Source organism: Furipterus horrens, unplaced genomic scaffold, assembly GCF_987537825.1.
Source record: "Furipterus horrens unplaced genomic scaffold, mFurHor1.1.pri manual_scaffold_6, whole genome shotgun sequence".
In the NCBI taxonomy this organism is placed as follows: Eukaryota; Metazoa; Chordata; class Mammalia; order Chiroptera; family Furipteridae; genus Furipterus; species Furipterus horrens.
Window position 1 is genome coordinate 10,081,790 of NW_028327176.1, and position 17,441 is coordinate 10,099,230.

Consider the following 17,441-nt stretch of genomic DNA (forward strand, 5'->3'; position numbering starts at 1 on the left):
AATCTCAGCAAAAAAACATAGCTTGCTACACCACCCGTACAATTTTTCTATCAAGCCATTAATTTCCAGCCTGATTCAAGTAAATATCCTCTCCATAATTTAGACAATACTTCTGAGTTACTGAATTAAACAAATGCTTTCTAATGAAAAGTCTAGCACTGTAGTCTCAAAGTATCAAAAACCGTGGCAGTCTGAGTTTATTAAAATGGAAAATGTTAGGTTGTATCTACCAAAGAAGAGTAATAACACTTCTTAAAAATGACAACAGTACATTTTAAGAGATTTATTAAAGCATCTTATCACAAAGATGAAAACACATACAAATTAGAAACATGCAACTATCCTCTTCCACAGTCAAGTTAAAAATGTTACATATTCTTCCTGTTTTCATAGCTGAAAACTTCAGATCTTACGCCCAACTCACTCACCCTGAATATTTTATTCATTCCTCCTGAACGTATTCAGGGCAGTAAATAACCAAAATGCAAACTATTATATAAAGAAAGTGCAAAGTTAAAAAAGAAAATGTGTAGAGAACACCCCTTCCCACCCCCCAGTTAAAGGCAAACAATGGCACTTTGCTCTTGCTTTACCTAGATTGTCTTCAAACTACTAAAATGTAACAGACTTAACAAAAAAAAGAAAAACCTGACTTAATGTCCAAAAAGCTTGTTAGTGTTTGAAAATAAATGCTTAAACAAAGGAAAATGTAGTTTATATCAAAAAAGTTTGAAGAGCCCTGTATTGCAGCATTCTGTAAAATAAACAAGACAAAAAGCTGGTATAGGGTTTATGACAAAGGCAGAATGTCTTCAGGCTGGGATGTAAGGAGGCGGTGGTTCTTTTTCAGGCATCTTCACTGCCATCTCATAGGTTGGCAAAACATACTGAAGAGAGAGAAAAAAATTATCAGACTTCGTTCTCCTTTAAATCCTACCTGGAATAATTCAGCTTTCAGGTTTGATGAGTCAGGATACATGATACGGGGGGTGGGGGGGTATATGAACGCATAGAGAAGAGCCGAAGAAACTGTTAGCTAAGCAGTTCCTGAGACATGACTAGGAACCTGGAACTTCACATGCAGATGAGACACCTGATCCAAGACTGAAGAGAGAGAGGGAGAAGGGCAGGGATGAAAGGAAGGGCAGAATTCTGCTTCTGAACTGACCCCGAAGGGCTACCAAAATACCTTGAGAACAAGTATGTGCTTCTGCTTCCCCTGCCTGTCCCATGTAACTAATAAAGTACCAGAGCCAATACATCTCAGGTAGTTGCAAATCTAGATCAAGGGCCCCACTGAACCGTGCTAAAGAAAGGAAGCCTCCAATAAGATGCTGGATCCTGAATTCCATCACGATCTACAAAGGATCAAGTACTTCTACCGTTTCTCCCAGGGTAAAGGACGCATCTACTATGCAGGGGAGTAGAATTTCAACCTAACTGATTCCAAGTGTGACAGGCTAGCCCTACATGAGCCACATGTATCGTACATGCTGAAAACCTGGGAAGAGTAGAGTAGCAGCCAGAGGACCCCAAGAGTTAAGCAACCCCAAAAGAGTCATGGAACCCATTCATTCATTTCTCTTTTGGATCATATGTAGCATGTTTTCTGAAAGCAAAACAACTCATGCTGCCTCCATCCTCAGAAGTCCCAGAAGCCACGAGCCCAGCATGGGTCACGCTACTGTTTCCTGCCTAATCTCCCCCCAAAATAAAACACTCTTGGAAACCACTTATGAATCAAACCTAACAGCCAAGCTGAATGAGATTAGCAGTGCAGGCTGTCTCTTGACCATGTACCCAGGATTCCAACTGGGAAATGCCAATCTTGTGGATTTAAGTTAGTCATGCCTTAAACCAGTCATGGCATTAAAGAGGAAGTCATGACCCAGGTTCTTGAGAATAATCAATAACAGCTAGTGAAGTTTTCATACGTCAGGAGGTCATTCACCTGCGGAGGTGCTTCAAAGGCAGGGTACACAGCAATCTCCGGTGTGTTTCTGTTGTTGATGTATTTATAGCAGTTCCAAACACAGTTGATAAGATAAGCCTAAAAGAATACAAACAAAATTTACAAATGCTAGAATCCAACAGACCACTTGTTCTAAATCAGGGGACTTGCAATGCTTTTTCGCCAAACTGACGTTCACATGGACCTAGCCCAGGCCAGGCCCTACTTGCTCTCACTTAAATGTCACAAGTTTTGGGGTTTGTTTATATTGTTTTGTTTTGTTTTTTTTAATCCTCATCCGAGAGGGCAGGGGGAGGGAGAAACATCGATTTGAGAGAGAAGCATAGACTCGTAGCCTCCCAGAGACGCCCAGACTGGGGAGCGAGCCTGCAACCCAGGTATGTCCCCTCTGGGAATCGAACCCACAACTCTTCAATTACCAGACAACGCTTCAACCACCAACCCACACTGTCCCAGGCTGATGTCACAAGTTTTATCATCATCATTTTACAGAAAAACCAGAGCTGGGGTGTCAGGTCTGAAAACCATTGTGCTGCAGACAAAACTGTTTCTGAACCTTGGGAATTTTAACAGATTTTCAATCCAAAACATGAACCACTTCTAAAAACATGGTAACCCTTACTTAGTAAGGATCCTGGCATTTCCAACCACTCTCTGAACACAAGAGGGAGGACATTCCCTAGACGTTCTCTCTACTATTGTGTCAAAATCAACACTGTCACTTACCTTCGCCTCTAGGGAGATAAGGCAACAAGGAGATTTAGATGGACCGTGTCACGGTCTAACTGGCCCCCAAATATTTAGCCAGCAACTCACCTTAAAAATGATGAACGAGACGAGGAACAACAGAACAATGGACACGAGGCAGCTGGAGTCCAAAGCCAGGAGGTCATCTTTGTAGGGAAAGTCAGGCTGTCAAAACAAGAAGGGGCAGGGTGCAGACCAGAGAGGGTTTTTAGGGCAGTGTAGCTATCCTGTACGATGCTATGAGTACATGTCATTATACATGTGTCCAAACCTAGAGAATGTACACCAAAAACGAACCCTAATGTAAATTATGGATTTTGGGTGATAATGATGTTCACAACTCTAGCAAATGCACCACTGTGGTTTGGGATGTGGACAGTGAAGGAGGTTATGGGGGTGAGGGGTAGAGGACATATGGGAACCCTCTGTACTTTCTATTAAACTTTGCTGTGAACTTCAAACTGTTCTAAAAAATGAGGTTCATTAAACACATGCACACACGTATAATTCAGCCACAGCATTGCATTTTGTGATAACCCAAGGAGCACGGTACAAGTACAAACAAAAAGCAACAAAATTAGAACTGATATTCTAATGAAAAACTATAAACAAAATTTAATTCAAAGTACTTTTAAGCTTCATCATTAATGCATGTTATTGATCACTTAAAATACATTTGTTTGAATACTCCTAAGGGTCTAAATTAAGCTCACTTTCTTTCTTTTCACTATTTTAAACATCCTTCTGGCCTCTGGGAAAACACTATCTCCTGAACAGAACTCCAAATTTGTCCTTGGGTCACTAAGTCGGGAAGTGCTGATGTTTATATCGAAATTCCATGGGCCATTTAGTTCTTCCCGAGGAAAATAATTTATCTAAAAGCCAGTCATCCATCTCAATGCTCACGAGAAAGGGACATAGAAACAGGCATGGCCCTGGTTAAAAGCCAGCCAAGATTACATGATCTACTGCAGACCTACTATGTTCTACTGAGAAGGATCAGCTGTATGTATTCAAATATTTATTTAGCATTTACCACGTACATGGCAATGAGCTGGGTTCAAGGAGAGGGACATTACAGAAAAGGAGTGTAGGATTTACAAGCTGGCCACAAGAGAAAGCACCTTCCAGGCTGACAGACCAACCAAGTGACTGAAATAAGGAGAAACCAGGGGGGTCTGCACAAGGAGTAGAAATTCATTTTCATGTTCTTCTAAAGAGATCATTTAATTGTTTTAAACTTACAAGTTTTTAACGGACATGTCAACACAAATAATTGTACATTTTCATATTTTAAAAAAGCACCTCAAAGGAATCCCAAAGGACTTAAAAAGAAGAAAGCAGTACCCACACACCAACCCCAACCCCTAGCTAAGCGTCCTTTTGGGACAAGGCTGTTGTTTAAGCCTTCATCTATAAATAAAAAGGACAAACACATAATGGAACCAGCTCATGGGGGGAATGCTATTATTTTATTCAGAAGGCTTGCAATTTTTCAGCCAGTGATCACATGACCAGAAAGAACTATGTTTAGAAAGCTGCTGACCAGACCCACAGGTCCGGCTCCAAGCTAATTCTCTCCGGTTTCACTACCCTTCCGTCACTACTGTGTGCCAGCCACCATCGTCCTCTTTCAGTCCCCTCACTATACAACATGTTCCTTCCTGCTTCACGGTGTCCCTCTTACAGGGAACATTTTTTCTGGACCTCCCCTATCTTAATTCCTCCTTGGAATTTAATCTCCTCCTCAGCCCAGGTCTGGTACTTGTGTGACACCCACTCACACAGCAGCCCACACTTTTCCTTCACAGCTTTTATCACAATTTTAATTCAGTAACTATCAGTTTTCCAATCCCTTCACTAGAATATAAGTTCTACTGACGCATCCCTAAGATCTAACAGAGTGCCTTGTACATACAAAGCCATCAACAAATGTTTTGCTTTAGAGTGAACAATAAATTTGGTGACATGCAAACTGGACTAGGCAGGAAATCTGAAAGTGGGGAGAACATTCTTAAAGGGCAGAATTTTTTAAATGGACTTGCATCTCTCTGGGCCCCACAGCTCCTTCTAGACCTTCCTGTGGCCCAGCGTTCCCTGCCCCTCCTTCCCACAGCACTTCATCTCAGCTCCTCACTTACTGCTGTGCTTTGACAGCTCTAAATCTTTATTGCAGATAACATCTTCCTGTCCTGACTCCCCGAGTACTTGGTGATCTTTTTGTTGGGTGGGGGGAAGAGTTATCTTCATACCTACACCATTTACAAACAGTTTCCCTAGAATAGAATGAAGGATATAGTAGGCACTCAAATATGTGTTATGAATACCTGCAAAAACAAAAAGCTAATACTTTAATGAGTACCAAATTAAGTCAAACGATCATCCTCTCAGTTTACTCAAACAGAAGTCGAACTACTCCTTAAATTTCACAGTGACCATTTTAAGGAACTTTTAATATTGGATTATCCGAATGGTATAATAAGAACCTATACTATTTTTATCTTACTAGTTTCAACATGGCAGTTAGGAGTAGTGATATTATTTTAGAACACTTTAAAAAATAAATAGGGTTGGTTAAAAGAAAAATAGTACCTAAAACTGACTCAGAATATCAATTTACATATTTTACTTAGAATGAAAAAAAGTCTAATTAGCAGCCACACTTACTAATTGATCCAGATATTCTTTGATTCTTGGCAAATAAGTGAGAGAACTGATAGCAACCAGGCAACTGAGGACGAAGTCAAAGAGCCGGTAACAGAAGAACGGAATAAGCCAACCCACTTGATACTGCAGAAAAAAATTAACAACCACAGCATCACATTACATACATGAAATGACTAAATACTATTCAGTAAAGATCAAACTCCAAAAACTGAAAACACAGGATACTTACAGAAATTGCTCCATACACCAGCATTGAACTGATTATAAACATAAGAACTGAGACCGCAAAAAGAACACAGGCATTATCTAAGAAAAAAACAAAATCTAATTAAGTTATTTACATAAAAAGAACAAATCTCTTCATGACAAAGCAACATTTTAAAGCTAGCTAACAAACATCCAAGAATTCTTAAGATAGGCTATGAAAAAAAAATCTAAGGCTGAGAGGGTAAAAAAAAAAAAAAAAAAAACTGCCTCAGCATTAAGTAATGAAGCTTAAGAAATTCATACCTTTGTTTTCTTGTTTGTTAAATTGCTACAACTCACTGACACTTATTAAGGTTGGCACATGAACCAGGCACCCTGCTAGGGAGACAGACCTCTGCCCAGAGTCTAAGATGTGCAAGCAGATAATTACAATCCAATGTGGCAAGTGCTACAACAGAAGCAGAAACAATTAGCTGTGCCTGGAGAACCAGGAAAAAATATATAAAATAAGTAACACAAGTTGAGTCCTATAAGATGAGCAAGACCCATCTGAAGGGAAAGACTGGTATCTGCTTAAAAGATACATGTATTAAACAAAGAATATGCCCCCTCTTGCCCGAGACAAAATACATAATCTGAAACTCAAGGCTGTCCACGAATCCCCTCTTCCCCATCCCAACACCCCCTCTCACTGCTCGTATTCCTCGGCCTTGGCTTCGCTGCTGCACCAGGTCTCTTTTCTTCTCTGTTCAACTCTTTCTCAGACACTGTTCCCTTTCTCTACATTAATCCATGTTCACTAATTTCCTCACAAAACACCCAAGTGGTTTCAAAAACTACTAAACCGCACGTGACTTGGCGAGCTTCTTACCACAAATCTAATACTGATTCTGAGACTCTAGATCGATGCTAAGAACCTGAAGGGCACTCATGATGAATGAGTAACTGCTGAATACTCGTGATAGTGGATAAACCTATGCGTCACCCTGTCACTCGGCCGTATAAACATCATCAATATTTGGCACGACGCTCCTTAGCTTTCCCTAGAGGATACAGGACAGCTAAATGCTAAGGATTTAAAGGACTTTCCTGCTGCAGCATACAAAATGGCGCTTAGGGAAAATTCAGTAAGAACTTGAAAGAAAACTTTATAATTCAAACAATCTGCTTCTAAGAATCTGTTATGGAAAACTACATGCTTATTTTGATTCCTTACAATAGTAAAATAATTAAAGTGAAGTTCAACATTTTCCACTGGAGCAACAAACAGCAAAACAGGAAGACCCTGGATGGCAGGTGGGAAATACATACAATGCCTTCGAGCAAGAGACATGCCAGTATTTGTGAATCAATGAAGCAAACAAAACATGAAGGCGAGAAGCCCAGACGTGGGCCTCAGGTTTCCACTCACCAACACATTCAGGAACCTCTTTTAGGGGCCCCCAAGTGTTTAGCCATCCTCAAGGTCAGTAAAAATAAGGATGTTATTTATAGTTGAGAAACAGCTTGCACATGTTGCAGAAGTATTTCAGATATACTGAGTACATATCATCCTGTTTAGCTGATTAAAAACGAATCACAAACCCTATTATTTAAAACTGATCATCAGACCAACAACCAGAAATTAACTTGCCATTGTAACACTGGCTCTACGGGAAAGTCAGACTTCAACTTCCAAAGAAACACAAACTACAACATGACCTAAAACTATGTATTTTTAAATTGTCTCAACAATAAGGGCTTTTGAAGAAATAATCAACAAAAACTGATAAGGAATACATCTGATTCTCCTGACAGCAGTCACAACACTCATGCAACATGCAGAAAACGTGTGACTTCGCGGCTGTGGTTCTTAGCCAAGGCTCAGAGCCGGCTGTGCAGACCTACAAGAATCTCAGTAACCCTAAGCCTTTTTACACACCCTGATTTTAGGAGAAACACACATGACAAGGGGAAACAGCTGACATGAGTAGGTTCAGTAATATTTTACAGCCTAAAGTAATTTTATAAATACAAAAAATGGCCATTAGAAGCTAGTTTTACTTATCATCCTATTTTGGTTTTTAAATAAAAAGACTACTCAAAAAAAAAAAAAAAAAAGCCTGAAGGGATGTTTCTAATGTTCTTGGTATTTCTTCTATCACATTTGACAACAAAACTAAAGAATCATATCTTTGAGGAGGCAATCAGGAGACTTGTTTGTTTTTTTAAGCACGTTAGAAAACAGGGTGTGAACAACTGTTAGTATTTTCATACAATGTATGACGGATGCCCACAACATGCTACTTATCTCCTAGAAACAGAAGTTAGCCCTGTAGACAATGAATCATGTGAATTAACAACTACGTTGTTAAAAAACCAACTTCATATATGGATCAGAGCAGGTCATAAATGTAACAAAACACAGATAGTAAAAGCTACTAATTCTAAAAATAATCATTAAGATCTGTAATATATACTTAACATACTCAGGTGAACTTGGAACATTCTTCTAAAGTGGATTTTAAAAAAATCAACATACAGAAATTATTCACACTGAAAATTCTAAGGCATAACTTTCTGTTCAAATATTAGACTTCTAACATAATTTATAATAACATAAAATTTTAACTATAATTTTTTTTCTACACCTGTATTGTAGAGGAAGATAAATAATGAAAACACTGCTATCAGGGAATATATAGGTTTAAAAAAAATCATTTCTATGAATATCCTAAGGTCACTCTATTCTTAACTCCAATGTCATCTTTCTTCATCTAAACAAAAGAAATATATTTAGAATTGTGACCCTAAGTAAAAGTTATCACCAAGTATTCGAACAATTCCTTTCTCTGGTTTACCACGAGTCCTTTTGTCCCATGAGCTGACCTTGACCCTATACCACTCTTGTCAGCTGACCCTCCTCACAGGCCCAGGCTTTCTGTAACACCTTCTTCCATTCTGGTCTCCACAGCACCCACCAGGAGTCACAGTATGCAATACCAGTTTCTCAAAAATCCCCTAGTAGTCCATTATATTTTGTTATAAATACGCAATTATAATCCTGAGTATCTTTGAAAAGCCCACAAAACACTTCTGCCTCAGCAATTAGAATAATTCAAACATAATGAATCCCCTTCTCAATAACCAGTGTGTGTATGTGTATAATTAGCAGGAGATATTTTCAACTAAAAACATACCTGCCATTCTCTCAGACGAATAGTAATTGCCAATGACTTCATACTGAATGTTGACAGATGGCATTGAGTTTGGATGAGTTACCTCCACAGTCAGCAAAATTGCCATCAACAGGTTTACCACCTATTAAAGATAATATTTTATCAATTATATTATTAATCAGGAAGCAGCCAGTCTTCAGCACAATATTTAGATGTCTTCCAATACTTAAAATTGTTCTAACTGAAGACATAAATTGGAGACTACCTGTGAGATAAAATACGCAATACCACTATTAAGAATAGTTTTAAAATAATATTTCATAAACTTAATTGTTTCAGATCAAAAATAACTGGTCAATTTGATTCAATACAATAAAACAATTAAAAATAAGAGATCATTACGAATTATTCATATTCACGTATTTACCTACTAATCTCAGGATTTTTGGTTTGGAAGCAGCTAGTTATCCCTCAGAGAACTGTAAGAGCCACTGGATAAACACAGAGGGGCGGGCAAAGCATGGGGATTTACAGCTGTTCGTTTGGAAAGACATGCAGGTTATGATGATTACAACAGCTTTATTAACTCAAAAGAATGTCCCTCACAACTATAAACTTTTGCCTACCTCTGTACAATGATCCGTCAGATAGGCCTGAAACCCCTTCACAGTATCTCCTACCCAGTAATAAGAGAACTACTTCCTCCTGGCTAAATGCTTTAAAGACTAAAATGCTCTAAAGACTTTCCAAGATTTTGACCCCCACTTACCTTTCACCTACTGGACTTAATTCTACCCTTTGAGGTAATCTGCTCCCCCTTTGGAATAAGTGCTCCTCTAACACCCAATGGCAGCTGACATGTGCCTCCAAGTCTTTTCCAGAATAAACACTCAGGTACTTAAATTGTTTCTCTCACTCACATATTACCCAGCTACCTCACTAAGTGTTCTCTGCTCTCCTCTACACAATGCCCTAGTTTGTCAGACATGTTATTAAAATGAGCTGAGATCGCCCTGGAGAGAACACGTAGGCGTCTCAGTTCCCACATCCTAGGGAAGAGTTTCAATTAATACAGCATGAAAACAAATTACACTGGCTTCCCAAATTTCTTGAATGAGAGTAATTCCCTAAAACCCCTAATTCTTCTTCACACTTGATCGATCCCACTAAGCTACCACCTGTACCTGCACTGTTGCATTCAGAGGTCCAAGCGTATCCCTCACATATATCTGCAATCAAATTTCATCTATCCTACTCTTGCCTGTCCAGATTTTTTCAATCTAGATTCCGACACCCTGCAGATTACCCATCTCTCAGCATCCTGCATGTAAAAATATAATCAGCATTAATCAATGTTTCCATCTAATTCATTAGCAAGAGAAGAGGGTGAGGACAAAGCTACATCTGAATAAAATTCTTTTTCTGATCCAGAGGAACATCTTGAGACTTTGTCAAAAACCTTGCTGAAATTCCATCATAATAATCTGGTGAATTTCCCAGGGGTAGGGCAGGAGTTGTAACTCCATGTAAAAGGAAATGCTCATGTCTCTAGTTCCAAGTCCGGGCAGTATCCTTTCAGTGCTCAAAACAGTATTGTTAATGATTCCATAGGGAACTCTCCCCTAGAAATGCAGTTAGGCTTCCCTATCTATAAAGATCACAGAATCCGTCCTGATACTTTCAAGGAATGTTTGAGCCTTAACAATAATAGTATTTTAAACTAACTCTTAAGTAGCTCTTTCCGGTCCACCCTCAATGATAAATAACAGTCTTATCAGGGCTTAATTTTTCTTGGAGGTGTTTATCAGTCGAAGGCATTACACGTTCTAGACAAGCAAGCCAAGTTTTTATCTTTAAATAAGGTTAGGTGATCTAAACAATGTCACAATATCAACTACAGAATCAACTAATATTCCTGAAGATATACTAGGTACCAAGTATACTGACATATATTATTATACTTCACTTATTTACTTAAGTGAAATAAACATTACGTCCATTTAGTAATGGATTCATAAAAGCACAATAATTGTCTAAGTTCACTGAGCTGATAGAGAGAGGATGGAGCTAGGATGCAAATCTGGTACTTTAGGAGACAGCCTCCTTCTTCGCACTATATTCCTAAGCAACTCCTGTTCTGGGTTCTTCCAAAAAAAAATCATTATCTAAGGCTATAAAATATGTATACTTTACTCTCCAAATAAGTGTTGAGGAGCATGCCTTTTTTTCCCTTGCACTACTCAAAGGCACGGTACTTTATTCCTCAATACCTGAAGGGCTTTACAAAGGAAAAATCACATTTGCAAAAAAGATGGCTCCCCACTTGAAGGCTGATTTTTTAAACTGTTCGTTTTCACTGCAATGAGTGTGACCAGTGCATTTGGTGTAAGAGTATGAGTTAATGCGATTAGATGAATTAATTATGGAACAGTCAGATACATCTACTGAAGTTATATACTCTGTTTAAGGAAATAAGCTTGGAATCAATTCAGCTAACTCTTTGCAAAACACAATGCAGTGGTAGTTTAAAAAGCTCTGCACAGAAACATTCTTATGTCAAGAAAAACATGCAAACTCAATTACTGAGTGAAGGAAATGACACACCCAAAATATTTAGAAATTTAATACTCCCTTCTAAAATATTTTTATCACATATAGGATTTATAAAAATGTATTTTCTTCTCTTCCATAGATAAGTCAGATTCACCCATTATTATCTCCTAGTATTTATGACCTCACATTTCAGTGAGTCATACCCCTGAATAATAAACAAAACAAATCACAGGTCTAATCAAAGGACCAAGAAACAGTAAGATAAATTTTAGTGTTACTTCAAATTTTCAAGTCTCGAGTTCATTATACTCCATTAGATCACCATATTTCATTAGGACCCCAACTTTAAAACACTAATTTGAAAAATCCATTCTTGTGATCTTAAAAGATTCACCAGTGCAAACCAATCCTGCACTCAAATACAGGCCCTGTGCTATTTACTTCTGATTTCAGTTGATATTTCTACTGAGTTCCATGCAGCATTATTCAAAAAGTATATAAAACTAATTTTATAGTCTTGCAATATAAAATTTCTTTGAAAATAGCAAATATGTACAATTCCAGAGTATTTATTTCCAATTCACTTTTCCTTTATTGTACTTAACAAAAAAATTAACACAAATGTAATTTTAAAAATTTCTAAATCCAGTAACACGGAGTTACAGAATGAAGCAACTATGCAGGTACGTTAACGCCGCAGGCAAAGGACACACCATGCAAGGTGGGAATACATTTAGGAGGCCAAACAACACGGTTTGCTTCATTTCTGAAAGCCTTCTGCATGCCTTCTATAAGTAAACAAACAGCAACAAGGGCCACACGTACTGCATTTCCCTTGTTACAAAGACAGTATCGATCCACTGACGCGCTAGGCCTTGACAGTCGTTCCCCTTTGCTTTCTCCTTTCCCTGCCCACCCACCCAGAAGATTCTTTTGTGGGTTGGTTTCTGTGTTTTAATTACCATTCTTTCCTTTTCCCACAGCATATTTTGCTACAAGCCAGTATCTGCGGAGACTACAATTAAACCAATGGCTCTGCTTAAGGACGTCGCGGCAAGGGTCTCCAGGGCAAAGAATGGGGGATCCCCAGGGAGCCAAGGCTACAACTCCCCACGTCAGCAAAAAACTGTCATCAGATCAAGATCAAAATTAACTCTTTAAATTTTTAATTAGTGAAGGGATTAAGGAAAAAAAACTCATAGACAACAGTATGGTTATTATCAGAGGGAAGGGGGGAAGGAGGTAGAAGTGGGTAAAACGGGGATAAACGATAGAGGAAGGAGACATATTTGGTGTGGTGAACACACAATATACAGATGATGAATTATAAATTTTACCCCTGAACATAATTTTATTAGTCAATGTCACCCCAATAAATTCAATAAAAAATACAAAAAATTATGTTTAATTATAAAATTTAAATTATAATACATACATATTATATGTATGTTCTTCTTGTTGTTTGCCCTCACGTGCAATTACAAATGAGTTATTGTTCTTTGTAAGAAACAATTCACTTAAGAAATGTCTGAGCACTTCAAGTGTTCTAATTAATAAGTTAGCTACCATACACATTTTACACAGCAAAACGTACCACCTTCCTCCTTCAAGGAGAACCTCTTGTGTGGGGAGAAAAATAAGAAAAAGGTAATTATACTAATGTGTAATGGATATTATTTAAAAGTACATATAAGAGGTATGTAGAAACTTTTCCAGGTACCAGGGAGAAAACCAGATCCCTCTGGCTGGGAAGCAAGGAAAGTTTCACCAAGAAACATTTGAGCTAACCATTAAAAAATTAATCAAAATTGGCAAAACAATAATGGTAGAAGCTGGGTGATGAGTAAATGGGAGATTTTTATACTCTTTCACTAGATTTGTATACTTGATATTTCCCTTCATAAAGTTTTTTAAGAGTTGGGGGTAGAACATTTCAAGCAGGAGAAATAGCTCGTTAAAAGACACATGGCGCAAAATAATGTGTTTGAGAAAAGATACTAAGTTTGAAATATAAACAAGCTATACTTATGTAAAGGAATACAGCTTGAGGAAACCCTGTCTTTGCTTCTCTCCCTGCTCCCTAACTTTAGATTGTTTTATTTTTGAGACACTCATAAAAAATTAGCCATGTATTAAACGGACTATAGGGTTCACCGTTTCCCAGAGAAAGATGAATTTCAAAATAAATTATGTTGCCAAATGAAAAAAATTAGCCATATGTTAAATCTTTCCAAGACTTAAAATTATTCCAAATGCTCAAAATGCATTCTTGTAGTACACCATTACCAATGAGGCAGGACACTTGCTGCAGAATTTTAATCCCGTTTTCAATCATTCACAATGAACAACATTACAGGGTAAACATATCATGTAAGAAACTACTGTTTAATAATCATCTGTCTTCAAATTCTTTAATGAATGGTAGAGAAAACAATTTTAGGAATGCCACAATTTAAACTGGAGCTCATCCTCATATTTCATATATCAGTTAACCAAGTATTAAGTCAGGCGTGCCTCCATCAAATCTAAAATGCCAAAGACTAACACTTCAAGCCAGGTGCACAGAACTGACTGGCTTCTCTGTGTCCTACTGCACTATTTAGTACCATACACTCAATACTCTAGTATATATTGTTACAGGCCTTAACACTAGACCAGCAGAAGCAGTTGCTAGAAAGCAATGACACCGTATCAGATACGAAGTCACTGATACGTGTCTGGGCCCAGCAGGTAGGAGGGCTGCATCTCTAGGTCTCGCACAATACAGAGGCGATCTAAAGAAAATCACAAATATTCCCCCACCTGAACTACAGAAGAACATCACGACAAGGCAGTTGGAGAGAGAGGTTAACACTCTACTTCATTCCCTCTCGTATTTTTTCTCCTCTTAGTAAAGGAGCTTCTGGCAACCAAATGCAGTTTGGACACATCTTTTGCTTAGAGATGTTATATTGTACTTTCTCTAGTTGGTCTGGTTTTCTAAGTGTTACCTGCCTCGTCACCTAGTCCTTATGTTGCTATGGTACTGAAGCCACACTTCTAAGTCACCGGCAATACTGCAACCAACAAAACAATGCCCCTTCCCAGTCCCTAATCAGATTAGAATCTGATCGCTTTCTCCTTCCTTTTTGTTAACATAGCATAGATTTAACTTTGTGTATGTGCTCAAAGTTCTTCGTAATCCCATAAATATCTTGAGGGCAGACACCATGTTCCAGCCAAGAAACATTTGGGAGCCTCTATGTGGCAGGTAATAACACAAAAGATTGATGACATCGGTCCCTGTGATTTATTCTTTTTGTATAACCACCACAGCCTTGTCCACTGTAGATGACCAATAAATCTCTTAAGATTCACTGGTTTAAGCAGCTTATAATGTTCTACTACCCAGGAAAGTCCATGCAAAGAACAGCTACAGCTAAAGCATGGAAAAACAGAGATATGTGAAAAGTTTCCACATCAAATGCTTCGGCAGGGAGGCGGAGATTTAAACTCCTCATTCCCTATTTTGGGAGAATAAATGCACTCAGTCAAGCTTTTCCTCCCTGAATTTTGAGTTTTGTGGTTTATAAGGCCCAATTTTGCCTGCTATTCCTTTCATTTTTATGAACTGAGCCCACAGCAGCAAAAAAACAACAAAAAAAAAGGCTCTCTTGGGAAGAAAAACAGCCAATCACGCTCCGTTGAAATTGGGATGGTGGTTATTTCTTTTTGAGAAGTTAACAGATCCTTTGTTCTGTGAAGGGAGAAAAGACGCTGAGAAGCAAAAGGAAGGCCCAACTGCAGGCAGGAGTACTGGACTACTGGCCTCTTGTTCTCAGTTAACGTGGCAGGGAAGGCCGTCTTCTGGGGGTGAGGGAGGCAGGGCTGAGGAAGAGGCTTGAGAACTCTTAAAAATGTGACTTATTCTCTAGCGGAACAAAGGCAGAGCGAAGAGCAAACAAAAGAAACTAAAGACTCACACCTTTCGCAAAATGGATTAGAAATAAAAGTTAGAAACACAACGGCTGCTACTGTCACTGACTGATGGGATGTCCAGTATTACAAAGCAATTAAAACACAGAACAAGAAGGAAGTTCTTTTCAGGACAATGTGCTATATAACTGCACCAAGAAGATGGTACTTCTGAGTATAAAAGTGCAGGACGTGTTAAACTTACACACAAGCAAATAAGCCTAAACACCCAAGGTTTGTTGTTAGCCTTCCTAAGGTTCGCTAACGAAGCAAGGCTGTAAAAACGGGGGGGGGGGGGGGGGGGGCAGTAAGCACTAGTGAGACCAGGCAGTCCCCCTGCAGGGAGGGAGCGGGCAGGCAACACTATCCGCCTAACTGGGTTTTGTCCGCACAGTGAAGAGTTCAAGGCGCTGGGTAGGGCAGTCATGAGAACGGAGAGAGGCAAAGAGAATGTCCTCCGTGGTAAAGCTCTCCCCCTTTTCACACTCAAGTCCTCAGAGACTGTGCGGTGGCCCTCAGGCCACAACCTCCCACACTAAAAAATAAATAAAAAGTCACCAAGTCATTAAGGAAAGCGGCCAGGACAACAATATGAGAAGTCTGTCCAAGCCTCCGCAAAGCCATCGACCTAAAACTGCCGAAACAAAGTCACCTATTTTTTAGAAGTCACAAGTTAGCTTCAAAGTGTGCACATACTGGAGATGATGGTAAGAAAGCACGAAAATCTGACTAGGGAACCATCGATCAATCACACTGCCAACTTGGTCATGACACAGAATCGCAGAGGTCCTGACATCCCGGGGATGGCAGCCTACGTGGCCGGAATAGAGCGGGCTCTCCGAAGAGGTCTCTGCAAGAAGCGGAACGAACGGGTCTGGCAGGAAAAGCGTCGGGGCAGCGCTGCTACGCCCAAGCAGACCAAGTGGAAATCCCGACAAACGGTACTGCCTTCGACAGAGGCCTTCCTGCCGGAATCACAAACACAGTCCGACAAATGCGGTCCGAGAACCACACAGCCTGCGTGGCAAACTGATCTCTTCACTGTCCCTTCAGGCGGGACCGAACGTCGACACCGGGCTGCGTTTATTTAGATCCGTTTCTAATTGTTTCGTTAGGGAGAAAACAAACAAACAAAAAACCCAGGAAGCAGGAACGCTGCGGCGCGGGGTGGGGGACGGGGTGGAGGTGGGGGGAGTTTCTGATCACGGAAGTACAAAAAAAGAGTCGAAACCTGGTAATTTCCAGAACTTCCCACCAAAAGCCAGCACCTCTCATTTCCCCCCTCCGCCTCCTCCCGCGAGGCCTCCGCCTTTCCCAACCCCCTGCTTTCCTCTAATTCCAGCCAAGGAACGATCTCCCCAGTCCCACCCACCCCCCACTCTGATTTCTGGACACAGTCTCCTCCCTCAAGTTGGAGCACCCGAAAAAGCAGCTCCCCTATGCCTACCCGCTCCACCCAACACCCCGTTTTCAGTCCCACCCCTCCCAGGGAACACTCCTTTCCTTTCAGACTGGGATCCCCCATTTCCCGCTCATGCGCATTCCCCCCGGGCCCTACCCTCCCGCCCCGCCCGTCCTTACCATGTACCAGGTCCCCAGGATGATCGTCCCGGTGCGGACATGGCAGCAGCCGCAGCACCGGGTGCTGTAGAACCGGTCGCTGCGGCTCCGCTTGAAAGTCATGGACACCATTGGGAACCTCGCGGGCCTTGTTCTTGGCCGGGACCCTGACAAAGGCTTTCCGCCCAACGGTTGAACCCAGCAAGCTCTGTCACTGTGTCCAAAACCAAACGACGCGTCTTCAAGCCCGCCCCCGGCCCAGGCCCCTGCCAGCTACTTCGCACCTGCGCACTGAGGGCCGAGCGCCGCTCTCGCGCGACCTCGGTTTACCCTTCTTACTCTACCTCCCCCGCACACAGACCAATGGAAGAGCGGGAAGCTGGGTGGACTCGACCCCTGATTGGAAAAACTCGCAGATTGACAGGTCGGCAGGCCCAATCAGAAGTGTAGTTCGCCTCAGCGCCGAGGTGAGGATAAGGGCTGCCTCGGAGGCTTAGGGTAGTTGGGGTGGGGTATAACCTGGTAGGTCGCCCTCCCCGAGACGAGAACGGCAAGAAAAAAGGCATTTTCTGGGAAAAGGGAGAGAAAGGAGGCAGAGCTGGGCAAAAAGGGCCGGAGGACTT

General features: G+C 40.5%; 1 protein-coding gene across 1 annotated transcript; it reads right to left on the reverse strand.

Annotated features, from left to right (window-relative positions):
- Nucleotides 1-659: 659 nt before the first annotated feature.
- Nucleotides 660-17,100, reverse strand: LAPTM4A (lysosomal protein transmembrane 4 alpha). Its single transcript, XM_090280938.1, has 7 exons — nucleotides 16,840-17,100; nucleotides 8,773-8,893; nucleotides 5,616-5,692; nucleotides 5,387-5,509; nucleotides 2,789-2,884; nucleotides 1,952-2,050; nucleotides 660-887 (listed from the first exon to the last, which is right to left on the reverse strand). Exons 1-7 carry the CDS (start codon nucleotides 16,948-16,950, stop codon nucleotides 813-815), a joined length of 702 nt encoding a protein of 233 aa, XP_090137064.1. The 5' UTR covers nucleotides 16,951-17,100; the 3' UTR covers nucleotides 660-812.
- Nucleotides 17,101-17,441: the final 341 nt, after the last annotated feature.

Bases quoted from the DNA above. Each gene is read 5' to 3' on its own strand.
- LAPTM4A (XM_090280938.1), bottom strand. From the start codon at position 16,950: ATGGTGTCCATGACTTTCAAGCGGAGCCGCAGCGACCGGTTCTACAGC. The intron at 8,894-16,839 runs GTAAGGACGGGC...TATCTTTAATAG, and splicing joins TCCTGGGGACCTGGTACATG to GTGGTAAACCTGTTGATGGC. The intron at 5,693-8,772 runs GTATGTTTTTAG...TTTTTTTCTTAG, and splicing joins TTCGTCTGAGAGAATGGCAG to ATAATGCCTGTGTTCTTTTT.